Here is a 27,828-nt window from a genome sequence, read left to right as displayed (position 1 = left end):
GGTTGTGGGTGTCCCAAGGGGGTGGGAGAGGGTCCGGCCCACGCTGCGCCTGGGCTGGGACTGGTCCCACTGGCGCAGGGTAGCAGGAAGCTCTCCCAGATGTGATATCTTGTCTAATACAATATTAGTACAAATATAAATAACACATCATTTTGTTATACAGATGTAGATATAGATAGATACCTAAATAGACAGGTTACACGAGACAGTTAAATAGATATACAGCTATTTTCTCTTACTTCATTAATTGAGAAGAAAACTTAATTTTATTTGGAAGTAAATGCTAGCACACTCTTAAATCTTTAATGCACTTTTGAGCAATTTTGAAAGCTTTATTAACCCTTGTCAATGAACCATTTCCTTTCACCCTAGAACATCAAGTCCCTCCCAAACCCTGTTTCTACTTGTGCTGGAGAGAAATGGAGCACCGTGTGACCTCCCAGGCCTGCTAAGGGTTCTCACAACATGGGCCAGGCCACCCTGAACTGACTGCCCACCAGGGAGAACTCAGGCCTCAGCCAGCTGCAGCAGCAATGACAGTGCCCCGTAGAGGGCAGACAAGGGCATCTTGGCTTCTGGGTGCCAGGTGGACTGGGAGCTCTCCAACTCCATCTTGAGGCCGCACTCCTCCAGCAGGGCACAGGTGATGTGCAAGCCCTCGCCCTGGAGCTGGGCAAGATGCTCTGCTTGGACGGTAAATGGGGTGTGCTGGGAGTACTTGAAGTTTGGCTCTAGGATGCCCCGTACCTAGAAAAATAATCAGATTGTACAGGTGACTGTGGAGAAAAACTTTCTATCCCAACATCTAGGGACCACTGGAGATAACAGAAGAGACAAGGGCCTTCAGGCCAAGCTTTGAGGTGACCAGGTTATTTAGAAATCATTGACCATTGGCTCCTCACTGCAAAAAGGTGATATTAAGCAGACTTTCTACAACAGAAATACTGGGAATCTATAATGTTGTGTGTGTGTGTGTGTGTGTGTGTGTGTGTGTGTGTAATTATATAAACCTATACATGTATAGGTAAACAGCAGGAGAACACAAACTATGTAAATTTTTAAAATGTACAAGAGACATTGCTATTCATTCCTTCAAAATATCTTCCCTCATTTCCAACTCTTTGGTCCTCCTATTCTTCCCAGTCCTAAAAGTCGTCTTTCCTTAGTGTCTTTAGTAGAGCTCTTGTGGCTGCCTCAGTAGCCAGAACATTTTAATGGACTTGAAATGTTGACCTTTCGTGGTGATTTTGACTTTGGGAGGGCTCAGAAGGTGCCCAGTGCTAATCTAGTAAAGGAGAATGAGGACCATGGTATGTTTTCATGCGTCTGTGTTTCCCATGGATAGCGCTCAGCAGTAACATGCACCATACGGCGATCACACCTCCCAAATACATTCAAGAAGACTTTCACTACTGACTCACAAACTGGCCAGAATGATGGAATCAGTGTGTTTGACCCAAATGTCATGATTTGGGGGCAGGGAGTAGTAATGGCAATGTGTCTTTTACTGTAATAACTTTTCAAGTTCAATATTCAACATATAGCGTGACCATACCTCCTGTATGAAGAAAAAGCAATCTGCAAATGGAAACTTTGTAGTAATATCAAAATATATATTATATCTTCTTAGTTCTCACTGACCTGACCCCTGAAGGCATGCTGGAGCCCACTGCAGGTGTGTCCTCAGAAAAAAAAAGACACCCCTAATGGAGACTGAGGCTAAGGAGGCAGATCTCCAGAGTCCTTATTGGGATCTATTGCCCTCCCAGCGAAAGTTGACCCCTCCTCTTCCCCAGAATATCCCTCCTCCTGGATCCCGTACCCTTCTCCCCAGAGTGCTAGAGTCTCAGAATAACTCACCAGCTCTCGTTGCTGAGAAAGAAGTCTCTTCTCCACAGACTGGACCAGTAGGACAAGCTGGGTGTCACTCAGCACTGGGGAAAGGGACATGATACAAAAGGAACGTGATTCAGAGTCTAGACGTTTTTCTCTCACCATGAAGGAGACCCAGTGTCAAGGGGATGCTGAGATAGACTAGTGATTCCTGTTATACTGAAGGTAAAGCATCCTGCACTGGAGCCCTTCTGCTCTGGAGATGATCTCCAGCATGCTAAAGAACATGGTCCAGAGGTGGATTCTGATGGTGGAGGCTGGAACTGTCTGCCTCAGAGATTACATGATCAGGGGTAATTTGCTTGCTGAACCTCGAGCTAAGTCTACATCGCATAGGCAGCTGCCACAGGGAGTTCCCCTGATCTCAGAGAGAAAGGTGTTCTGAGGATGAAGAGCAAGGTAAACAGATGGCTTCTGAGAGCTGGCACCTAATGCTGCCATGTAGAAGACCTGGGATGCATCATGACAACTCCCCCCCCCCCGGCCCTGCAAGTCCTCTTACCCATTAAGACTTCCAGAAGGTAAAAAATGAGGTACTCGAGGTTAATCCAGGTAGGGCTTGATCTCTGTCGGAGCTCATCTAGGATCTTGCCACCAGGGCCATCCAGATGACCCAAGGTTTCCATTTCCCACTACAGAATACAGGTGATCTTGTTAAAAAGTCACATGGTCATTGTCATGTGGGGGCAACATTCCTGATCTTTCACCCTTCCTGGAATCTTAGTCCACACTCCTCCCTCAGGTGCACTGGCAGCCAAATCTCTAAACATCCCCTTTACAGCACCATCTCCCCAGGCAGCAGAGGGAACCTCACCATGTCCATCAGTTTCTTCAGGGCCTCTCTGTCCCCCAGGATGGCCAAGAAAGAATGCAATATGGCATCTCTTCTGTCCTTTGACACCTGGGCCAGTGCCTCCACATTCTCAGAAATCTCCTCTTCCAGGAAACTGAAACCTGTCCTCAGACAATGACCAGAAAGCAGAGGCGTTTCTTTAGTTGGTAGCCATGCACACATAAAATCTTCCCCATACATAGATCCAAATTCCACTGTCCTCAGATCCTGATCAAAATTCACTCTGCACATAGGTTAAATGGTGGCAATGAAACAGAACTAAAAGTTCACAAAGGGGGACAATCTCAGTGCTCTGGAGTTAAGGGATACAATCCTAGGAACAGCCATAAAGATTCTGAAAGCCAAGCAATGAAAGTGGAAGAAAAGGACCAAAGCATCATTTGGGATATCAGAAGTGGTTTAAAATCTAGTGTTCAGTTCTAAATGTGAAAACCCTTGTAGCTCTGTGATCCCTGCCCACAAGTTCTTAAAGGGGATGGCAGGAGGATAAAATGAGTCTCTCTTCCTAAGGTGCCCAGCACATGGAAACTTCCCTTACTGTCTCACATCTGTGCTACCAATTCAATGTCTGAAGAATTGAACATGATCAGATGTTCCAAGATCTCTGATTCTCTCTTGAGGCTTCAGGTGGCCTCAGCTGACCCAGACAGAGTGATTATCCTACTGCTTGCTCTAAAGAAGTGGGCACATCTCCCTGTTTGATTACTTGAGCTATCACAGGTGCAGTAGTAGCTACTGGTAGCAAGTCCACAGCAAGTGCTCTTGCATGCACATATGAATAAACAGACCTAACACACACACACACACACACACACACACACACACACACACACACTTGCACATAGAGCTCAGTCTCCTGAGCATGGACACTTGCAACTTCATTAGTCAACCTTCGGGTTATCAATCAAAAATGCATATTCCCTCCCTCTCATACAACCCTTCAGAAGGTTCCCTTATTCTTGCTTTCAAGAGAACCAAAAATGGCCTTTTCATGGACAAATTTGCTTCACAAAAAGACTGAATAATCTGCAGCTCTTTGTACTCCACATTACTTTTAGACCTCATGTTCCCTCACATATATCCAACCCTCAAACAAACTGGGCTTCCTGCCATTTCCATGGTGCCCAATGTCAAGGCAGAAGACAGAGCAGCCAGGCAAGGGCACATGGAACTCTGGCTAAAGATGGGCTGGCTTAAACAAAAAAAAAAATCATGCCATGCGCACACTGAAATATGTTTTGAAGGAGGGGGCCTTAACTCCAACTTTACGACACAAAAAAGTAGGCCCAGCAAAAAGTAAGTCTCAGAGGTGTGTTTTCCTCATATTCCACCTCTACTTTTCCTGTTCATCTCTTCTCCATCTGCCCCACTCTTGGGCCCACAGGGCCTGATGACGGCCTGGGGCCCAATTGCAAAACAGAGGGCAACAGCAACAAAGGCCTTGCTAGGAGAATTTCCCTTGTGTAGCATGGAAGATCCAATTCTAGTGTCTCTGCATCTCCCAATAGCAAAATTTCAGTGGGACATGAGTGTCCCGACAGGGACAAATGCTGCTCAAATTGGGCCCTGGATATGCACAGCAGCAGATGTGATATCCTTTGCATTTCCTCTGTGCTTTCTTCTCAGAAAGAACCCCCACCCAGGTGCCTCCACTGGGTTCCCACTCACTGGAGGGCGCTGTCCTTTGCTCCGGTTGCTCTTCTTCCAGAAAATTCACACATAAATACTGGACATCACGAGCTGTCAGTGGACCCCACTGCACTGTATGCTGTGCTGCAAGACGAAGGAAAGGGTTTCTCGTGAGAATGTCTCCCTCCTCTTCTTCCCTGAACCTGGAGGTTTTTCTTATGTAGAGCTGAGTACTAGATTTTTACACCACTCCTGGCATTCCCAGAATGATGTTTTGTTTGCATTCTGCTCACCTTTTCAGCCCCTCCAAACTTTCTTTTCTCTCAATATACATTTTCCTACAGAAATTTGTCTAGTCCAACATTCCTCTGCTCATGGATTATCTTCTGGCCATTAAACTGCCCAAAGAGTCCAGATATGGGGACAATCTCAGGGATCTGGAGTTAAGGGAAGGAATCCTGAGAGCAGCCTTAAAGCTTCTGAAATTCAATCAAGAATGTGCAAGAAAAGAAACAAAGCATCATTCTGGGAATGCCAGGAGTGGTGTAAAAATCTAGTACTCTCTACATAAGAAAAACCTCCAGGTTCTGGGATTCGTCAGCACCTGCTCCAAGGAACATGGTGAGGATTAAATGGGTCCATGTTTCTCAGGTTACCAGCACATACAAGCCTCCCTTACTATCTCTCTGCTGTGGCAGAAGTACAATGTCTGAAGAACTGAACAAGTTCGGGTTGTTCCTGTTGCCTCTCCCAAGTGGACTCATGCACGCTAGCATGCTCCAGTGAGAATAAGTGACCAACACAATGCTTGCTTCAAAGAAATGGGGCATTGTCCTGTTTGGTTAATATACATGTCTAGGCTTTCTTTTTCTGATTTTTTTTTATTTTATTTTAGGAAAGGGTCTAAAGGGTGTTCAGAGTCTCACTACCAGATCAGACTCGTAGTAATCCGCCTGTTTACAGCCTTCCAAGAGCTGGGATTACAGGTGCGCACCACCACGCTGAGTCTCAATTGTCTTCTAAAAAAGAAGGGATACAAGAATAACTAACATTGTGGCCCAAGCCCTTCAAGGTCAGTGAGGACTCAGGACATAAGAGAACCTGAACTGTGACATCCTGTAACTCAGTAGTGTCCCAAATTTTCTCATCAAGGAAATTATGGGGCCAGAGAGGAAAGTGTTTGATCATGTAGAGTGTGCCTAAGAAGAGTCACATGGAGAGAAAAAAAATCTCTCAGGCTTTCACAGAGAGCAAAAAATGGTCAAGCAATGGCTGTGACTCATCACAAGGCTAACACAGACAAAAGATCTACAACCTTCTGTACAGGGTTTCAGGGTAAATCCTGAGATTTGACTAACATTGTCAGATACAAAAGCTACACTTTTTGTTATATAGGTCATGCTTTATCTCAGTCTTAACCATTCAGCAAAAAGTATAAATATAAGGTATAAACAGTAAAGCCATATTAACATGCTGAGCTGTAAAAAGCTCAAGTCAACAACTTCTGACACTGCCAGTCCTGCGGATAACCCACTACTATTATAGACTACTGGGCTATATTGGATAACTTTGCTGAATTCAGGCACCTACATTATATGAATTGCAACGGAATACCCATTTCTGCCAAAAGTGAACAAAAAAGGGGGATATAAATGAAGGACCATTTTGGAGTGAAAAAAAGAAAAAAATATATATATATATATCTGTATATACAAAATATTTAGCACAGATATTCACCTACTTTCTCTTAGTTCAATGAGAAGAAAGTTTTTAACTAATAGTGTTTAGACAAGATACCATGTCTGCATCTTGTACTATGAATAACTACTACAAAGACAACATGCAATGTGTTAATTATTGTAACTGTCCTACTAACCTGTTTTGAAACTGTCACACTGCTACTTTTTTCAATAAAATTAATATGTAAAAAAATCAATTGCCTTTCAGCACACCTTTGGGGCTGGGCCAGACAGCAGGCCCAGGAATCAATCCCCGGCCCCTTCATCTGCTTTCAGGTGTTTTAATCTGCTGAACTATCTTGCTGGCCAATCTAGAATTTCTTAATAAAAGCTCCTGCACAAGGAGTCATTAGTCAATGTTCACTGCATGAACATATGGATTGGGTATCTAACCCACATGCCTACTTGGAAGGCGAGCTCAGTCTCCAGAGTTACATAGAGACTTCCAACTTCAGGAGGCAACCTGCAATTTTCTACCCAGAAATCTTGAGCCACTCCCATTAGAAAACATTTCTATAGTCCCAAAGGTTCCTCTATTCTTCCTAGAAAGAGAATCAAATGTTGACATTCTTCATCACCAAATTAACCTTTTAGATACCCTCAAAGTTCTGCCCTTCTGCCAAGTACTCTCCCTGCTGGGCCTCTGTGCTACATCAATGTTACTTCACAGTGCTACCTCACTAGGCTCCCTCCCATCCAATGAAACCCAGAGTAAAAGGAGAGACAGAGACACCAGGCAAAGACAAGTGGCAATCTGGCTGAATATGCACTGACTAGGACCAAAAACTCCACCCCCAGCAAAAAGTGGGACATCTCTTCAAAGAGTGGGCCTTGACTCCAACACTAGAAGACAAAATACAGGCCCACACAGGAATGAGTCTCAAACATTTCTTTGGCCCAAAATCTTCCTCTGCTTTCCAAATTCATCTCTTCATTTACCACTTTCTTAAGCCAAGGATAACCATGATACACAGGAGGTCCACTGGTAAAGCAGTACATAATGTCACCAAAGCCATCACCAGGTGGATTCCCCTTGTGTAGCCTGCAGAATCCAGTACTACTGGCAACATTCCAGGGGTAAAGCCTGCTCCAACTTAGCCTTGTATGTGCAAAATAGCAAGCGTGGTACCCAATGGCCTGTGCTTCCCTCTTTCTAATCGGAAGGAAAGCCCACCCAGCTACCTCCATGGGGACCCAGTTCACCAAAGGATCCACAACTTGGCTCCTCTTCTTCTTCGTCTTCTTCTTCAGAATTATCAGAGAGATTTAGAGAAGCAAGAGGGGCAATTCGAGGTCTCAGCCCTGCATGAAATTGTGCTGCAAAACAAATGGATGTGTTCTATTATGAGACTGAGTCTCCACTAAACTTCCACCTTCTTTCCATTCTTCCCTATTCTGCCCAATTTTCCAGCTCCTCCCCACTTTCTCCTCTCTCGCTATACACTTCAATACAGAAATATCTCTAGTCAAACCTTCCTCTGCTCACAGATTAGGCTCTGGCCACAAAACCGTCATATGGGTCCAGAAATGGGGGCAATCTCAGGGCTCTGGGTTTAAGAGATAAAATCCTGGGAGGAGCCTTAATGCTTCTGAAAGTCAATATTAAATGTGGAAGAAAGTAAAAAAACCATCATTCTTGGAATTCCCAGAGTGGTATAAAGTGTAGTCCTCAGCTCTTCATACGAAAATCCTCAGGGCTCTGGAATCCCTGATTACACCTGCTCAAAGGGGACATGGTGGGAATTAAATGTGTCTTGTGTGTAACATGCCCAGCACATAGCAGCCTCACCTACACTCTCTCAGTTCTACCAAGGATTCGATGTCTGAAGAAGAATTAAAATGTTCAGGGCATTCCCAGCTCTCTGATCCTCCCATGGGACTTCAGGTGGCCTTAGATGATCTGGGGAGAGTGACCATGCACTGCATGCTCCAAAGAAGAAGACAAGCTTCCATGTTTGGTGTGGTGATAGTGACTGCTGCCAGGGATTCCTCCAAATGTGTTCCATGCGTGCAGGTATGAATAAACACCCCCAACCAACACGAACACTTGGAGGGAGAGCTCACTGTCCTAAGTTGCACAGACACTTCCAAGTTCAGTGGGCAAGCTTCAAGTTCTCGCCCTAAAATCCAGATTCCCTCATTCTTGATAAAAACTTCAGAAGTTTTCCTCTATTCTTCCTTTCAAGAGAACCCAAAAATGACCTTCTTCATGAACAAATTTGCTTCAAAAAAACACTGGAGGGTGTGCAGCCCCAAGTACCACTATTTAGCCTCAGGCATCCTCCACGTGCATGGTTGCCTCACTCCTGATACCACACTGGCTCCCTGCCTTCCCTTTCCATAACAGCCAGAATCAAGGCAGAGGACAAGGCAGCCAGTCAAGGGCAAGTTGTACTCTGCCCCAATATGTACTGGCTGGGACCAACATACCCACTCCCACTACCACCTCACTCTGCTATGTGAAGAATGGTTTCTGCAAATTTTTTCTCTGCTTCTTCTGTCCAATTCTTCTCCATCTGTCCCTCTCCTGCACTCACAGGGCCAGATGACAGTCTCAGGTCCCCCCACCACCACCAAAAGAAAAAAACAGAGGATAATGGCAACAAAGGCACCACCAGGTGGATTCCTGTTGTAGACCCTGCAGAATCAGTTCTCCTGGCAACATTTCAGTGGAAAATGGGTGCCCAGACAAGGACAAAGCCTGCTCAAACTGGGCCCTGGATATGCATAGCAGCAGAGGTGGTACCCACTGGCTAGTCCTTGCCTCTTTCTCCTCATTAGAGAACCCTATGCTGCTACCTCTCTGGGGTTCCAGCTCACCAGAGGATCCTCTCCTGAGCTCCTGTTGCTTTTCTTCTGAAGAATTATCAGAAACATAATGGAGGTCAGCCGATAATCTACCACAAAAACCCGCTCCAGATTGTGCTGCAAAACAAAGGGAAGGGTTCTCTCATGAGACTGAGTCTCCCTCCCCTTCTTCAAATGTCTCCAGTTATATATGCTTCTGCTCATGGAGTAGCCCCTGGCCATAAAACTCTCTTAAGAGCCCAGAATGGGGTCAATCTCAGGGCTGTGGAATTAAGGGATGAAATCCTGGGCACAATCTGCAAGTTTCTGAACATCAATCTTGAATGTGGAGGAAAAGGAAAAAGCCATCATTCTGGAAAGCCAGGAGTGGTGTAAAATGTAGTGCTCAGCTCTCAAAATGAAAATCCTTTGGGCTCTGGGTTCGTGGACCACACCTGCTCAAAGGGGACATGGTGAAAATTCAACGTGTCTGTGCTTGTAAGGTGCTCAGCACTTAGGCGCCTCCCCTACTTTCTTTCATCTGTGCCAGTGGTTCAAAGTCTGAAGAACAATTAAAACGTTCAGGTCACTCCCAGTTCTCTGACTCTCAAGTGAGACTTTAGGTGGCCTCATGTGAGACAGGGAGAGCGATCACCATACAGCATGCTCCAAAGAAGAGGACCAGTGTTCCTGTTTCGTTGCTTGAAGGAGCACAGGTGTGGTACTGGTGACTGCTGCTCAGGGATTCCTCCACAGTGTTCCTTGAGCACATACAGATAAACACACCCAAAAAACCACACACACACACACACACTTGCTGGTAGAGCTCTGAGTCCTGATTTCCACGGGCATGTCCAAGTTCAGGGGGCCAGCTTCACTTTCTCACCCAAATATCCAAATTCCCTCCCTCTTGATAAAAACTTCAGAAGATTTCCTCCATTCTACCTTTCAAGAAAAACCAAAAGTGACCTTCTTCATGGACATATTCGCTTCACAGAAACAATGGTGTGCAGCCCCTCGTACTCTTCACAGCTATTTAGCCTCAGGCATCTTGCACATGAATGGTTCCACCATCCCTCTACCACACTGGCTCCCTGCCTTCCCTTTCCTTGGCAGCCAGAGTCAAGGCAGAGGACAGAGCAGCCAGGCAAGGGCAAGTTGCACTCTGCCGCAGTATGTACTGGCTGGGACCAACATACCCACCCGCAGTACAAACTCACCCTGCTATGTGAAGAATGGAGCTTAACTCCAAGTCTAGAAAGGCAAAATAAACCCCACACGGGAGTGAGTCTCAAAGGTGTGACTTCCACAAATTCTTCCTCAGCATTCTCTGTCCAACTCTTCTCAATCTGCCCTATCCTGTGTCCACAGGCCCTCATGATGACCTGGGGCCCAATGTCAAAACAGAGGGTAATTGCAACAAAGGCATCCCTAAGTGGATTCCCCTTGTATAGCCTGCAGAAACCAGTTCTGGCAACATTTTCATTGGAAAGTAAGGGCCCAGACAGGGACAAAGGCTGCTCCCACTGGGACCTGGATGTGCACAGCAGCACAGGTAGTACCCACTGGCCAGTCCTTGCCTCTTTCTCTTCATTAGGAAAAACTACACTGCTACCTCCCTGGGGTTCCAACTCACGGGAGGAGGCTCTCCTTAGCTCCTGTTGCTCCTCTTCTGCAGAATTATCAAAGGCACTCAGGAAGGGATATGGTGCAGTGTGAGGCCTGCTCAATCGATGAGCGTATGCTGCAAAACAAAGAGAAGTGTTCCCTCATGAGGCTGAGTCTCCCTCCCCTTCTGCCCTCTTTCTATTCTTCCCTGTTCTGCTTACTTTTCCAGCTCCTCCCACTCTCTTCTCTCTCACTATACACTTCAATGCAGAAATGTTTCTAGTCAAATATTCCTCTGCTCATGGATTAGCTTCTCACCATGAAACTCTCCTAAGGGTCCAGAAATGAGGTCAGTTTTAGGGCTCTGGAGTTAAGGGATGGAATCCTGGGAGCAACCTTAAGCTTCTGAAAGTCAATCATGAATGTGGAGGAAAGAAACAAACCATCATCCTGGGAATGCCAGGGGTGGCGTAAAACAAAGTACCCAATTCTACATGTGGAAATCCTCATTGCTCTGGAATTCCTGACCACATCTGCTTAAAGGGAACATGGTGGAAATTAAATATGTCTGTGTTTGTAAGGTGCCCAGCACACTGGACCTTCGCCTACCCTCCCTCAGTTGTGCCTACAGTTCAATATCTGAAGAAGAATTAAAATATTCAGGATGTTCCCAGCTGTCTGATTCTCCCATGAGACTTCAGGTGGCCTCAGATGATCCAGGTAGAGCGATCATCACTCTGCATGCTCTAAAGAAGAGGACCAGCTTTCTTTGCTAGCGCTCATCATGTGGATGCAACAGGCGGGGCCACACTATGCAGAACAATCTGGCGAGTTCCTGGACTCATCCGTGCTGTGGAAATGCTCCGCCAGCAATCGGATCATTGGAGCCAAGGACCACGCATCCATCCAGATGAACATGGCCGAGGTCGACAAGGTCACAGGTAGATTCAACGGCCAGTTTAAAACCTACACTATCTGCAGTGCTATTCGAAAGATGGGTGAATCAGGTGATTCCATTCTAAGATTGGTCAAGGCCGATGGCATCATCTCAAAGAACTTCTGAGTGGAGAGAGTTGTGGATGTGGAATGTCTGCTGAAATAGTCAGGATGTAAAAAAATAAAATAAGATAAAATAAAAATAAAGAAGATGACCGGTTTCCATGTTTGATAACTTGAAGGATCGCAGGTGCAGTAACACTGACTGTTTCAGTCGGATAAGCACTTGACTGCAAATGCAAGGATCTGAGTTCAATCCCTGGTTCTGCCAAAAAAAAAAAAAAAAAAAAAAAAAAAAAAAAAAAAAAAAAAAAACACTGCCTGCTGCCCAGCAATTGCTCAGAAAGTGTTTCCTGCATGCAGATATGAATAAACACACCCAACCAGCATCTGCACTTAGTGGGAGGGTTCTGCATCCTGAGTTGCATGGACACTTCCAAGTTCAGTGGGAAAGCTCAGTTTCTCACCCAAAATCCAGATTCCTTAACTCCTAATAAAACTTCAGAAGGTTTCCTCTATTCCTCCTTTCAAAATGAAGCCAAAAATTATCTTCTTCATGGACAAAGTTTCCTCATGGAAACAATGGAGGGTTTGCAGCCCTAGGTACCCTTCACTGAGGGTTTGCAGCCCTAGGTACCCTTCACTGTTGTTTAAGCCAGGCATCCTCCATGTGTATGGTGCCTTCATCCCGCTACCACACGGGGCTCCCTGCCTTCCCTTTCCTTGACAGCCAGAGTCAAGACAGAGGACAGAGCAGCCAGGAAAGGGCAACTTGCTCTCTGCCCCAATGTGTACTGGCTGGGACCAACATTCTCACCTCCAGTACAGACTGACTCCCCTATGAGAAGAGTGGAACTTAACACCAAAGAGGAAAAGTAAGCCCCACACAAGAGTGAGTCTCAAAAGTGCAATTTCCACAAGCTCTTCCTCTGCTTTGTCAGTATAAGTCTTCTCCATTTGTCCCTCACACACTCCCCCATGGCCTGAGGATGGCCTGGGGCCCAATGGCAAAATGGAGAGTAATGGCAACAAAGGCATTTCCAGGTGGATTCCCCTTGTGTAGCCTGCAAAATCCAGTTCACTGGTAACATTTCAGTGCAAAATGAGTGCCCAGATGGGACAAAGGCTGCTGCAACTGGGCCCTGGATGTGCACAGCAGCAGAGGTAATACCCACTTCCCCATCCTTGCCTCTTTCCCCTCCAGAGGAAACCCTGCCCAGCTGCCTGCCTGGGGTTCCAGCTCGCCGGAGGGTCCTCTCCTCAGCTCCTGTTGCTCTTCTGGGGCATTATGAAAGATTTTCTTGAAGGCAGTCAATGTCTTGCGAAGATGCAGCACTGAAAAACGTTGTGCTGTAAAACAGAAGGAAGTGTTTCCTCACGAGACTGAGTCCCCTCTCTTTGCTCCTTCTTTCCGTTCTCCCACATTCTCATCACATTTCCACCTCCTCACCACTTTCTTCTCTTTCATTATACATTTCAATACAGAAATGTCCCTAGTCAAACACTTCTCTGCCCATGAAGTAGGCTCTGGCCATGAAACTGTCATGTGGATCCAGAAAGGGGAACAATCTCAAGGCTCTGGAGATTTAGATGGAATCTTGGGAGCAGCCTTAAACCTTCTGAAAATCAATCATGAATAGGAGGAAAAGGAAAAAAAAAACAAAAACAAAACATCATTCCGGGAATGCCGGGAGTGACTTAAAATGGAGTACTCAGCTCTACCTATGAAAATCCTTGGTGATCTGGGATCCCTGTGCACACCTGCTCAAAGGGGACACAGTTGGAATTAAAGATCTCCACGTTTGTATCATGCCCAGCATGTACAAGCTTCGCCTGCTCTCGCTCAGCTGTGCCAGTGATTCAGTGTCTGAAGAACTGAAGAAGTTCAGGATTTTCCTAGTTCTGTGCTTCTCCCAAGTGGATCCATGCGCCCCAGGATGATCTAATGGGAGTGAGTGATCACACAGTACTTGCTCCAAAGAAGTGGGCCTGTCTTCCTGTTTAACTAATGGACTCTTTATATAGACTCCTGCACTCAGAGTCATCAGTGAATGTTCCTTGCATGCATTTTTTAATAAGTGCATGTAACCAGTATGGTCACATGGAAGGCAAGCTCAGTCTGCTGAGTTACATACAGATTTCCAATGTGAGAAAGCAACCTGTAGTTTCTACTCAGAAATTCAGATTCTCTCTCTCTCTCTCTCTCTCTCTCTCTCTCTCTCAGTCAACATTTACCTTGCTCCACAGGTGCATCTATTTTTCCAACAAAGAGAGTCAAAAATAGCCCTTTTTCATCCTCATATTTGCCTTTGACATACCATGGCAGAACTGCTCTCAACCAAGTACTCTCCTCGCCCTGACTACAGGTTGTCTCCATTTGGCTGCACAGTCTACCTCACTGGACTCCCTGGCCCGCCCATTCCATGACATCCAGAGTGAGGGAAGAAGAGACACCAAGCAATGGACAGATGCACTCTGCCTGAATATGAGCTGGCTAGGACCAACATTACCACCCCGAGCACACACTAGCACATCTCCTCAAGGAGTGGGCCTTATCTCTACAGTAGAAAACACAAAATTGGACCCACCAAGAGTGAGATTTAAAGCTTTGCTTTCTCAAAACTTTAACTCTGCTTTCTCCATCCCTATCTTCTTTTGCCCGTCTCTTAAGCCCAGGAGCCCAATTATGGTCATGGGGTCCCACAGCAAAACAATGAGTACATCAGCAAAGGCATCACCAGGTGGATTCCCCTTGTATGGACTGAAGAATCCAGTTCTAGAGTCTGCTCCTCTGCCATGGGCAACATTTCAGCTGAGCCATGGGAGGAGGTGGCTGTGGGTCATGATAAATTATTGATAGGTCAGAATAAAATGATGCATATACTGCACCCCAGGCAGGCAGAGTAGCAGAAGTGGTAACCACTAGACTTTCTTCTGCTCTTTCTCCTCAGGAGAAGGAAGCCCCACACAGCTACCCCCGTGGCTTTCTGCTCACTGGAGGGTTCTGCCCCTGGCTGCTGTTCTTTTTCTGTGAGTACATTTCCTGGGGAAGGCTCCACTGCAGATTGTGTTCTTCTGATTTTCCTTCTTGGTCGAACTGGAAAGACAAAGGGAACATTCACTCACAAGGCTTAGGTTCTCTGTCTCTTTCCCATTTCTATTTTTCCCTGTTTCTGTTCTTCCTTGTTCTGCTCACTTTCCACCTCCTCCTCACTTGTTCTTCTTTCTCACTGTGCATTTCAATACAGAAATTTCGCCTGGTAACTTTCTCTCAGCCCATGGCTTAGACTCCACCACTGAAATTATCCTAAGTGTCTAGAGAGGTAGGCAATATCAGCACTCTGGGTGTAGGGGTTAGAATCTTGGAGGAGACAGAGATTCTGAATATCAATCACTGAGGGTGGAATAAAAGGATCAACATGGGATTCTGGGATAGTCAGGAAGGCATTACAATCTAGTACTGAACTCTACATCTGAAAATCAGTGGTGCTCTGGGATCCCTGTACACATCTGCTTAAAGGGGACATAGTGAGGATTAAATGAGTCTGTGTTTCTAAGGTGACAAGTGCATAGGAGCCTCGCTTGCTACCTTTCAGCTATGCCAGCAATTTACTGTCTGAAGAATTGAACAAGTTCAGGTTGTTCCTAGTGTTCTGCTTGTCACAAGAAGATACATGGGGCCTAGGGTGATCCAACAAGAGTGAGTGGCCACCACAGTGCTTGCTCCAAAGAAGTGGGTCCATCTCCCTGATTGATTAATGGACATATCTAGGGTTTCTTAATATGGACTCCTGCCCAGGGAGTCTCAGTGCATGTTCCTTGCATGCATGTATGAATAGGGGCATGTAACCAATGTGTATACATGGATGGCAAGCTCAATCTCCTGAGTCACATGCAGACTTCCAACATCAGAAGGCAACCTGCAGCTTCCTACCTGGAAATCCAGATTCACTCTCTTCATAAACACATATGTTCCCAAAAGATTCCTCTGTTCCTAATACACAGATAATAAAAAACAGCCCTTTTTCATCCCCAAATTTGCCTTTGCGATACCAGGGAAGTGCTTATTCCACTGAGCCATCTCCCTGGCCCCTTTGCCTTTGAGATACCATGGAAGGATGGCCCACTGACCCCCTGCTCTTTCTCCTTGGATCCTGGCTATCCTCATTTGGCTCCACAGTCTGTTTCCATGAAACCCAGAGTCAAAACAGAAGACAGAGACACCAGGCAAAGGCAAGTTGCACTCTGGCTGACTACGTCTGGGAAGGATTAACAAAACCACCCCAGCACCCACTGCCACATCTATTGAAGGAGAGGGCCTTACCTCCAACTCTAGAAGACAAAAGAACAGGCCAACCAAGACTGAGCTTCAGAGGTTTGCTTTCCCAAACTCTGCCTCTTCTTCCTCTGTCCCTCTCTACATTTGCCCATCTCTTAAACCCAGGGTCCCAATTATGGACATGGAGTCCCACAGCAAAACAATGGGTATGTCAGCAAAGGCATCATCACGTGGATTCTCCTTGGGTGGGTTGAAGGATCCAGTGCTAGTGTCTGCTCCTCTCCCATGGGCAACATTTCAGCTGGGTCATGGGAGGAGGTCCCTGTGTGTTGTGGCGAATTTGTGACAGGTCAGAATAAAATGATGCATATACTGCACCCCAGGCAGGCAGAGCAACAGGGGTGGTAACCACTGGCCTTTCTTGTGCACTTTCTCCTCAGGAGAAGGAAGCCCCACACAGCTGCCCCCTTGGCTTTCTGCTCACCAGAGGGTTCTGCCCTTGGCTGCTGTTCCTCTTCTGTGTGCACATTTCCAGGGGAACGCTCCAGTGCACATTGTCCACTTTTGACTTTCTTTCTCCGTTGAACTGGAAAGACAAAGGACAATGTTCACTCATGAGGCTTAGGCTCTCTGTCTCTTCCTCATTTCCATTCCTTCTCATTTCTGTTCTTCCTTGTTCTGCTCATTTTCCACATCTTCCTCACTTACTCTTCTTTCTCAGTGTGCATTTCAATACAGAAATTTCTCCTGTTAACGTTCTCTCAGTTCATGGCTTAGGCTTTACCACTGAAACTGTCATAAGAGCCTAGAGAGGTGGGTAATCTCAGTGCTGTGGATGTAGGGGATAGAATCCTGGAGTAGCCATAGAGATTCTCAATATCATCACTGAGAGTTCAAGAAAAGGGCCAATGTAGGATTCTGGGATAGTCAGGAGTGGTGTAAAATCTAGTTCTCAGCTACAGAAATGAAAATCCTTGTCCATAGCTATACCACCCTGCCTGTGCTCATCCTCAGTGCTGTGACTTCTATGTCCACAGTTGCTCAATGGGTACATGGTAGGCATTAAATGAGTCTGTGCATGCAAGGTGCCCAGCACATTGGAGCCTCCCTTTCTACCTCTCAGCTGTGCCAGCAATTCAATTGAATTGAAAAAGTTCATGATGTTTCTAGTTCTCTAACTCTCCCAAGAAGATCTGCATGGCCTCTGGTGATTCAAGGAGAGAGAGACTGACCACTGCAGTGCAGAAGTGGGCCCATCTCTCTTTTTGATTACCTGACACTTGTCAGTTGTGCCAATCGTGACTGCTGCCCAGCCATTCCTCAGTAAGTGTTCCTTGAATGCACACATGAATCAACAGACCTAACACACACACTAGGAGGTAGAACCTGGTCTCCTGTGATTCATGGGCTCTGCCAACTTGAGTAGGCCATCTTCAGTTTCCCACTCAGAATCCCAGATTTCCTTGCTCTTAATAAGCACTTACCTTGCTGCAAAGGTTTCTTTATTATTCCTAGAAAGAGAAACAAAAAGACCATCTTTATCCCAAGATTTTCTCCTGAGAAACCCTGTAGGGTCTTCTCTCCCTCCTACTCCTCCCTCCTGTCTGTCTTTTCTGGTGTCTTTGCATTAGTCCATCCCCCTACCTCACCAGGCTCTCTGGCACTCCCATTCCATGGCATCCAGAGTTAAGGGAGAGCACAGAACAGGCAGGGAAGAGCAAGTTGCACTGGGGGTGCAATATATTTTGGTTTTGACACATATCCTACCCCCAACACTCACTCACTCATCTGTTGAATGAGCAGGCCTCAACTCCCACTCTAGAAAGAGAAGAGAAAGCCCCACACTAGAGTGAGTGAGTCTCAAAGGTTAGCCTTTTCCACATTCTGCCTCTGCTTTCTCTGTCCCTCTCTTCATCTGCCCCTATCCTACACCCACAGGGCCTGATTTTGCCCAAGGTTCTGATGGCAAAACAGTGGATTATAGTAACAAACAGATTGTCAAGTGAATAGCCCTTGTGCATACCAGAGGATCCATTTCTAGTGTCACTCCATCTCTCACTGGCAACATTTCACCTTGTCCATGGAAAAAGGTGGCCATTGGTGGTGGGAATTGTGTGGCCACACAGGGAGAAACACTGCTTATCCACCTCCCTGGACTGGCAGAGCAGTAGAGTGGTACCCACTGGCCTTTCATCTGCTCTTTCTCCTCAGGAGAAGTAACTCCCACCAAGCTGCCTCCCTTTGCTTCCTGCTCACTGGAGAGTTTTCTCAGTGGCTCCTGTTTCTCTTCTATGTGAACATATCCTCCTGAAGGCTAGATTTAGCTTAGCCCATCCTCCACACTTCATTATGGGCTGCACTAGAAAGAAAAAGCCATGCGTTTCTTCATGAGACTTAATATCTGTCCCCTTCTCTCCTTCCATTCTTTCCTATTCTGCTCAGCTTTCCGTCTTCTCCCCATTTCCGCTGGTTCCTCACTATGCCATAGAGTAATTTGTCTAGCTGGAAAGCCCTAGAGAATCTGCTTCTTATCCCTGATTTCCCTGTGGCCCCTAGAGTCTGTAGCTGTGTTGAAGAAGAGACTGGTGACAGGGGAAGAGAAGTCTGGCATGAAAAGAATTCCTGTGTCCCAAACCAAGTAAAGCTCATGTGGCACCCAAAAGGGCCAGGACTCCACAGGGTATTGGGACTCACCACACTGAAAGGTCTTCTGCTTTGTGTCATCAATTACAAGTATGCCTGAATGGAGAAGAAACCAGATTAGTACCAAAGCTCATCAAATCAGAAGCCCCTGGGTCTCATGAATCAGATCCTGTGAAGTCTCCACTTAAATAAGCATGTTAAATGAGCATCATTGTGCCCTCCAACATTCATGAGGTCAGAGATAAGCTTCCGCCTCCTGTCCCATCTTGTCAATAGCTTTCTTGTAAACCTTTTCTCAGCATTCTGATGTTTCCTTCCCCACTCCCAGTCTTGTAACCTTTGGTAAGTAGCTTTCATCTATGGAAACGTGCTGAGGTGTTAAACTTCTCTAGCACCAGTTTAAATTCCTGCCACAGTAAAAGAACCCAGGAAAAAGACACAGAAGTTTCCAAATGTTGGCAAGGGTGAACTGAATGAATTCAGGCAAAAGAGACTAGAGGGAGGACTAGAGAGTCCCTGCAAGTCACTCTGTGACCACCAGGAAACACTAGGTCATCTCTGTTTATACAGTTAGTGTCTAGTGCAGACAATAAGAATCAAAGTGTACAATGTTTGACTTCTGAGAATGTACTTAAACTTCATAAAAAATCTAAAGGAACGTAGCATGCAGAGTGATATAACATTTTGCCACAGCACTGGCCAGTGACTTCGAGGAGAACTAGAATCCTTATGAGTGTTTGCCTTCTCATCTATAAAATGGAAATGAGCCGTCATCTCTGAGCAGACATGGGGAACTGAGGCACATCCGGGGATGTGGCTGACCTGAGTTCAGTCTATTTGGTTCACCAAGATGCATCCTGGCCTGGCAGAGAGGTTCAGCCTCTGCCCACTTTTGCAGCCACCTACTGCCACCGCCCCCTCCAGGTGTAGTTCCTCTCCCCTCCACAAACATCCATCCCCCTAGGTCTGCGCTGTGTCCTCCCTTCTACCTGTGTTCCCACCTCAGTCCCTGCAGTTCAGCCTCCAGGAAAATCCCCTGGCCTTGACCTCCAAGGAATGTACACTTGATTCTTCCTGCATAGCAAACCACCACGATCTCTGGGGTTTCTAATCAGACCGTTTAGTTTAGTTTAGTTTAGTTTAGTTTAGTCTAGTTTAGTTTAGTTTTATGCATTTTAATACAGGGTCTACAGAGTCTTATTGCACAGATCGGACTCATTGTGATCCTCCTGTTTTCAAACTCTCAAGTGCTGGGATTACAGTCAGGCACCACCACGCCCAGTCTTAGTTGCCCGCCTCAGGGTCAGGACCAGCACAGCACCTGGGGTCAAACCCCAGTCACTGTGCATGCCTAAACCGCCTAAACCGGAGCTTTAGACCATTTAGTTTTGTTTCATTGTTGCTCATATTTCTCCCATCCAAGTACTAACCTGGCCTGACCCTGCTTAGCTTCCGAAATCAGACAGGATCGGGCACATTCAGGGTAGCATAGCCATAGATTGATGTTCATATTTTGGAAAGTAGGCTCCTTCTTATCTCCTCCCTAAGGTATAAGTACCTTGTGATTCTCTTCATCTTTACTAGCACTGCCAGCTCCTGGGGCCTGAGCAGTTGTCTCTGACCTCTTTCTCTCCTCCTCCTGAGCCCAAGGGAGATCTCACTATGTTCAGAGCTCTTCCATGGGAAGCAAGAGTCTACTAATGGCTCTAGGACAGAGTCCAGCCTCCTTCTGTCTATTGCCACTGGCAGGTGTTGGCACCAGCACCCTCCCTTGACCAGAATTTGCAGGAGGTCAGAGACCCAGGACTCCGAGCCGTACTCCCTCCTGCAAGCATCACACACAGACAGATCTGTGCATGGGGAATCAGGAGGGGGAGTGCTTCTGGGGGACAGTGAGGTGGGAAGATGGAGATACAGTCCTGACTTATGTTGTTAGGACATTGCCAGATGATGTGTTTGTGATTATGTTGTTCTTATCTCCTTGACCTTTGGTGTGAATTTATGGGTCTGCTGAGAGGGTTGGTGGCTCCCCCTGCCAAGCTGCTGAGTGCAGCAGAACATTGAATGACTAGAGATGCTGGGATTAGGAACAGACTTTGCTGAGTGCTGATGACATCTCCAAACAGGGCACTCCAAGAGGATACACTCCCACAGAGGAAAGAGTCTCTGCATCTCCCCCAGCAAATTTTAGTCAGGCCATGTGAGGAGGTGACTGTCAGTTTTGGGACACCTGTGTATCCCAGACAGGGAGAAACACTGCCTATCTCGCTCACTGGACAGAGAGAGCCACAGAGGCTGCACAGTGGCCTTTCTTCTGTTCTGTCTCTCTCAGCCTAAGGCACCCCTCCCGCTCTCAGTTCATGCTTACTGCAGTATCTGTCCTTGATGACCAGCTTCTTCTTCCTGTAGGCCATCACTGTGCCCTGAGGGACAGTCATGGTTGCCGCCCTCTGATCTTTTCCCTGGCCTTCACCCTAGGAAGAGAAAACAGTGCTCAGTTCTTTTGAAACACAAATATCATTTTATTTATTTATTTATTTATTTGAATCAGAAGTTGAAGTCAGGACCTTGTGCCTGTCAGGCAGATGCTTATGCCACTGATCTGCGTTCCCAGCCACAGTAACATGTGCATGCACTGTGAAACTCAAATACATCTAGGAAGCGCATGGAGAAAAGCACCAACCTGCTCCCACCCTGCTCCCAGTCTCCTACCTGCTCCCACCCTGTCTTCCTTGTTATTCCCAGCTTTTGCTTTTTCCAGTGAGTACATGTATCAATTGTTATATGGCAGTGTTTTGAGTTTTGCCAAAAAAATTTACAATTAGCTTTCTCTTTTTGCGGAAATGGATCGCATTTTCTACGCTTCCCTCATCGCTTCCCCTCACTTCACCCTCAGCCTCAGGAAAGATTCAGATCCTGAGGTCATGTACATTCGTGTCCACTGTCTATGTCGGGGACACTGCTTTTCCTAGTTGCAGATCTTGCCTTCCGTCACTTGATGCATTCTCTCCAGGAAAGATGGGGACATGACTTTAGGACCTTGGATACCTGAAGACATCTTTGACTCACATTTTATTACTGCGCTGATTGGACAAGAAATGCTAGGCTGAATTTATTTGACATAATAGGGTTTGTGGTTTTTTTTCTTTAGAAAAAGGTACAATTTCCTTTTGGAGAAAAGTGTTCTAAAACTTCGCATTCACACTCTGTGGTGTGGATCTAGACAGCCTCAGCGAGCTTTGATCCCATAACCTGGGTGGAGCCTGGGCCTCCCCGCGGACTAATTCACCAACTGTGGGAAAGGAAATGTGCATCTCAGGTTTCTCTTTAACTCTGAAGCTCTAGAGAGGGGACCAAATTATACAGGAAACATAGTGTGGCGAAAGGCATAAGGATCTAGCTATACAGTCTGAGGAAGCAGTTGAGAAATCAATTCGTTTATATTAATTAAAGCACTATATTTGGTCATTGTGAGTAAACTATGTAAATTGTGCATCCTTGAAAGTACTGGATTCTCACTCCTTAAAGCATTTCTTATGAGATTGTCACAGAATTAAAGTTACTTTAATGACTGAAGTTCAGTGTTATTGGCGGCTTATTTCTTCCAGTCAGGAAACTGGATGTGTACTTGGAACCAAATATTTACATTACATATTTTAGAATATGTTATTTACCCAAAAAAAAAAAATCAAACACCAAAGACAGGTATGGTGGCTCAGACCTGTAAATCCAACACTCTGAGTGACTAAGGCAGGAGGGTTGCAAGTTCCACCCAGCCAAGGCAACTTAGCAATTTACCAAGACCTCTGAAAATTACAGACAATAAGAGGCTGGGTATGCAGCTCAATGGGAAGGTCCCAGGTTCAATACCCAATATTACAAAAGTAATATAAATTAAATACTAACTAATTAAATCTATTTTTCATTTTACCAATGCTGAACAATTCTAGGCATCAGCATCATCCATGAGGGTTTTACAATTATGCCCCTAGTCAGAGGGCAGGAGATCGTGACCCAAGAGCAGTAGTATGTAATGAGCAGACACCTCTATCACCACCAGAGCAGGTTCTGACTGGACTGATTGATTAAGCCCCTTAGGAAATAGTAAGCTGCCTAGGCTGGCTGCATTCTGGCCTCCCCATTCCTTACCTGGACAAAAGGAACCTGAGTAACATGTACATTTGCTGAAAAAGTCACACTGCTGTTGTCACACAGAACAGTATCTTTGGCCAATTCAATAGCTTCTGTCACCACATAGAGGTTGTCCCCTCTTCTTCGGCAAATTTTCAAAAATGATGGCTCTGGATCCACCAGCTTCCTGAGGGCACATGAAGAGTAAAGCTCAGAGTGGGTGTTGTGGTGGCCTGCAGCATGTTCCAGGTCACACCTAGAAGGATTTCAGTGCTTTTGACAGTGTGGCCTAGAGGAGTACGTTCATGTTGGATCCAGAGATTGAGGTGCCTAGGGAAAAGAAGATCTTTGCTAGGAGCATGGAAATGACTCCCTTTTTTAATGGCAGTGTAGGTGTGAGAGTGTGTGTCTGGTGATGTTTAGGCTACTTGCATTTTACTAAATTACACTGGTCCCAGTAAAGGACAGTTTATAAATTTCACACCTAAGACCCCTCACAGGTCAGAAGTAGATGGGTCCAAATGATTAAGAAGAGTCCTGAGCAGGCCCTATTTTCAAAGTTGAGTGTCCACACTAACATGCCCAGGTTATAAGCAGGGTGGGCTATGGAATAGAACAAGTACTGCCAGGCATGGTGGGGCATGCCTGTGGTCCCAGTACTTGGGGAGCTGAGAAGCTGAGGCAGGAGGATAGCAGTAAGCTCAAGGTCAGCATGGGCTACACAGTGAGTTCAAGGCAAGCCTGAGTAACATAGGTAGACCCAGTCTCAAAAAAAAAAAAAGGATGACCTAGGAGGGAGGAAGCTGCTTGGCTTTATGAGAAACATGGGTGAGATTTTAAGGACTGACCATCCACATGAAGTAGGTTGGTGGATGACACAAGCATGTAGTTCTGAAGAATGAGACAGTGTCTCAGTTATGTTCTCTCATTACTGACACAAAATACCTATCACCTAAAATTTAGGAAGGAAAGTTTTATTTAGCTCACAGTTTGTGGAGGTTTCAGCCTACACTCAGCTGGCTCCAAGACAGCATGGCACATGGCAGAAGGCAGCAGTTCTTGACGGCAGAAAACAGCAAAGCAGGAAGAGCAAAAAGGGAGGAGCAGTGGCAGCCAGGGCAGAGGCAGAGGGTAAGCCTCTGTCCCTTCCATACATTGTATTCAGGTCACCCCAGGGCAGGCCACTTACCCATGATCTCAGTGTTGCATTATGAATTAAACACAAACTCTAGAAGTCCGGCTCAGTGACTGCATGAGGCTTTGGGGGTACAACTAGACCAAAACCATAACAGACAGGATTGAAATATTATGAGCAGATTGTGCTTCGTTTAGTTCTGAGACTCAATTTTAAGTCGATGCAAAATCCCAGTGGAGTTGGGATCCTGGTGTCACATTCATGCGGAACACAAGAGTTCGTTAATATGCTCCGTGGAGGAAGTCACAGAGCATCAAGTGCAGGAGCTAGGATTTCCCCTTGACACTGGAGGGAATTCAAGCCCCTTACCATGTCTCCAATAGTGGACTCAATCAAGCAAACAATAAATCAATAAACTCAAAAAAAATTAAATGAAACCACCTATCCAGAAGATCAAAAAGAAAAACAATTACAAGGAGTGAACGTTTACAGGATTTGTGGAATATCATGAAGAAAGACAATATACAACATTTGTTCACATGGATTAAAAAGAAATAAAGTTTATTTAAAGAAATAATAGACTAGGACGACTAATTCATCTGTGTGAGCTTTGATAAAGAGACCACAAATATGTGCTAGAGGAAAGGCAGCCTCTTTCATAAGTAGTTCTGGGAAAACTGGGTGTCCACATACAGAAGATGTCTTTCACTGTGTACTAAACTAAAATCAGAATGGATCAAAGACCTAAACTTTAAAACAGGCCAGCAAGATAGCTCAACAGACTAAGCACCTGCTTAGAGAAGTGCAGGGACCAAGGTTCAACCCCCAGTTCCATATGCTACACCAGTCCCACCCTTGGGGCCTGCTGAGCCAGCAACCAAGTCTGGGCATAGTGTCCCAAGCCTGTAATGCAGCACTGGGGAAGATGAAAAGAGGAGGATCACTATAAGTTGGGGCTGCGTAGTGAGACTCTGTATCATATACATCAATGAAATAAATAAATAAATTTTAAAACACAATCATCTGCTGGGGATATAGCTAGGCAACACCCATCCTTCCCAGCAAGCATAAGCTCCTGAGTTCAATTCTGGGTACAAAAAAAAAGAAAGAAAGAAAGAAAAGAATAAAATATATACATACACACATACACATAGTAAAAACAGGAATATTTAACCTGCTCAAAGATAAAATATGTAAAAAAATTCATGATCACATAGGTATAAACATGTGCTTTCTGAGCAAAACACCAATCACAAAAGAAATAACATCAACAGTGAACAAAAGGAATCATGTAAAATTTAAGTTTCTGCACAGGCAAGGAAACAGCCAGCAGAGAGAAAAGACAGCATACAGATTGGGGGTGGGAAGATTTGTCATCTGTACCTTGGAATAATATGTGGAATATATAAAAAATTCAAAAAATTAGAAAATCCCCAAAAAAATATTGAGCAAAAAGAACACACGTGAAGTGAACAGACACTTCTCAGAAGAATGAATGGCCAACAAATACATGAAAAATTCAATATCGCTAGCCATTTGAAATGCAAATTAAAACACTTAAATTCTGTCTGCTCCGAAAAGAATAGTTATCTGCGAGAAATCAAATAACGAATGCTGGTGTGGCTATAGTGGGAAGGAGAACTTTCTACACTGATGATAAGAATGTAAATAGGTACAACTATTATGGCAATCGGTATGGAGATTCCTCAAAAAACTAAAACTAAGCATTCCATACAACCCAGCTATTCCTCTTCGATGTATCTTCAAGTTCAAGGTATATGAAAGTATATAGGTATACCTATTCATTCAGTGCTATGAGTTGGGCACTGTCACTGTGCTTTAAGGAGGGAATATAACAGCGTCATCAGAGCTGTTGGCACAGCTGCATAATTTAGCTATATCATGGAAATAGCCCATACATTCATCAAAGATGAATAGATGAAGGAAATATGGAGCTGATCCATGCACTGTCATGGAGCACTGCTCTGCCATAAGAAAGGGTATGATGGAGGCATTTGTAGGAAAATGGATGATCCTGGAGGCCACAAGGCTAAGTGACGTAAATCAGATATGCACGCTTAGGTGTTACATGGTTTGTTTTTACAGCAAGCCCAGAATATATGCAATCACAAAATAACAGGTAGATAATTGGAAATATGGAAATCACCATCTATAAAATAACCCCAACAGAATTCACCTTCCTACTGTTTTCATCTAATGACGTTCCACTTAACCCTTCTCCTCCCATTGGCGAGCTTTTTCTCTTATCCCTTCCTCTCCACTTCTACATGCAACATGCCAGAGGAAGCCCTGACAGCAATTCAACATAGTCTGCTAGAGGTATTGACAACAGAGTGAAATAATCAAAACAAGGTGTAATGTTTAGGATCAGTTTACACTGGACTCTGATGACACTGTTATATCCAATCGATATTCTCTCCCTAAAGCCTAGTGACAGGCAGAAGGGTATAAACATGAAGTATAAAAAGTAAAGCCGTATTAACATGCTGAGTTGTAAATGGCTCAAGTCAACAACTTCTGACATTGCTAGTCCTACAGAAAACCCACTACTATTATGGACTACTGGACTATATTGAAATGTTTTGCTGAATCCATGCACCTACAACATTTAAATGACAATAGAATAGACCTTCTCTGACAACACTAAAAAAAGAAGGGGATATAAATGAAGGACCATTTTGTATCTCTATATTCAAAAGTTAGGATAGATATACAGCTACTTTCTCTTAATTCAATGAATAGAAAGATATGTTCTAATAGTGTTTGTGGACAGGATATCATGTCTACATCTTGTACTATGAGTAACCACTATGAATACCACAATATGCAACGTATTAATTATTTAAACTGTCCTACTAATCGGTTTTGAAACTGTCTCATTGCTATTTGTTTCTCAATAAAATTGTTCATAGTGACAGGGTCCAACTCAGTTAAGTTGAATAGGTGGAGGGCATAGACAGTATCACTAGACAAATAAAGCCAAGAGCATATTACTAGAAAAATAAATAAATAAAGAGGTCATCATATCAACAACGAACTGTCTTTACTTTATTGGACCTCAAGCCTCAGCATCAAAAGAAAAGAGAAATATGAAATAACAACTCAACAGAATGACCCTAAACTTACCTAACTCTAACAAAACAGGTCCAAGTGGATCAATGGACAGAAAAGCAAGTATCAATAACCAAGTTGTACAAAACAAAAGCAAGTAAGTAAACTTGGCAAGTTAAAAGAGGACATAATTGCTAGCCTAGCCCCCGAGGCACGCTGAGCTGGCCACAGAGTCCTGGTATGCTGGTGCATGCCTGTAATCCCAGTGCTGCAGAGGCCAAAAAAGGGAGGATCACTATGAATCCAAGCTGCCTAGTGATACCCTGTAACAACCAAATACATTAAAACAGAAAATTAAAAAAGAGAACTTAAGACAAGAGATGGTAAAACTAACATTCAATTGACCAATGTGGACATAGGCAAAGGAAATTTTAAAATTGGAAAATTTGACCAAAACAGTTCAGCCCACAGATGAAAACTCTGCCGAGGACTTATGTCCATGAAAAAGTGTCATACACAAATTCTAAAGAAGGGGCTAGGGAGGTAGCTCAGCGGTCTAAGTGCTTGTCTGGCACTTAGACAAGAAAGACCCAGCTTTGATCCCCTGTACTGCATGCCAGTGCTTGCCCCAGAATCCCAGGCATACCATGCCAGCCCCAAGACCAGGTGTGGTGTCACATTCCAGTAATCCCAGTGCCAGGGAGGCTGAGACAGGAGGATTACTATGAGTCTGAGCTGCTTAAGAGACCCTGTAACAAATAAATAAGTAAATAAATGAACTTTTTTTAAAAAAAGAAATTCTTGATATAAAGACTTCCATAGAATTCATGAACTGCAGGGCCGACCAAAGAACTCAGCATATTAAAGCACCCGCAAGCAGAGGCTGGGGGTTCCATCCCCGGGCCTGCCATGCAGTCCCCGCCCCCAGGGGGTGCTGACATGGTAATTGAGATTGGGCATGGTGGCACATGCCTGTAATCCCAGCTCTTGGGAGGCTGTAAACAGGAGAATCACTATGAATCTGATCTAGTAGTGAGACCCTGAACACCCTGAAGACCCTTCC

The 27,828-nt window shown here is 45.1% G+C and overlaps 1 protein-coding gene across 1 annotated transcript; it reads right to left on the bottom strand.

The window, feature by feature from the left end:
* Nucleotides 1-274: 274 nt before the first annotated feature.
* Nucleotides 275-23,751, bottom strand: LOC101560879. The gene is made up of 17 exons (XM_023718811.1): nt 23,748-23,751; nt 23,407-23,482; nt 22,577-22,745; nt 20,796-20,901; nt 18,479-18,523; nt 17,269-17,295; nt 16,269-16,370; nt 14,501-14,602; nt 12,730-12,855; nt 10,175-10,645; nt 8,935-9,039; nt 7,297-7,431; nt 4,415-4,519; nt 2,708-2,847; nt 2,396-2,525; nt 1,861-1,934; nt 275-747 (listed from the first exon to the last, which is right to left on the bottom strand). Exons 1-17 carry the CDS (start codon nt 23,749-23,751, stop codon nt 508-510), a joined length of 2,157 nt encoding a protein of 718 aa, XP_023574579.1. The 3' UTR covers nt 275-507.
* Nucleotides 23,752-27,828: the final 4,077 nt, after the last annotated feature.

The sequence above is a fragment of the Octodon degus genome, unplaced genomic scaffold (assembly GCF_000260255.1).
Source record: "Octodon degus isolate 3935 unplaced genomic scaffold, OctDeg1.0 scaffold00062, whole genome shotgun sequence".
NCBI lineage: Eukaryota > Metazoa > Chordata > Mammalia > Rodentia > Octodontidae > Octodon > Octodon degus.
Note: the sequence above shows the minus strand (reverse complement) of the source record. Positions and strands in the feature narration are given on the sequence as shown.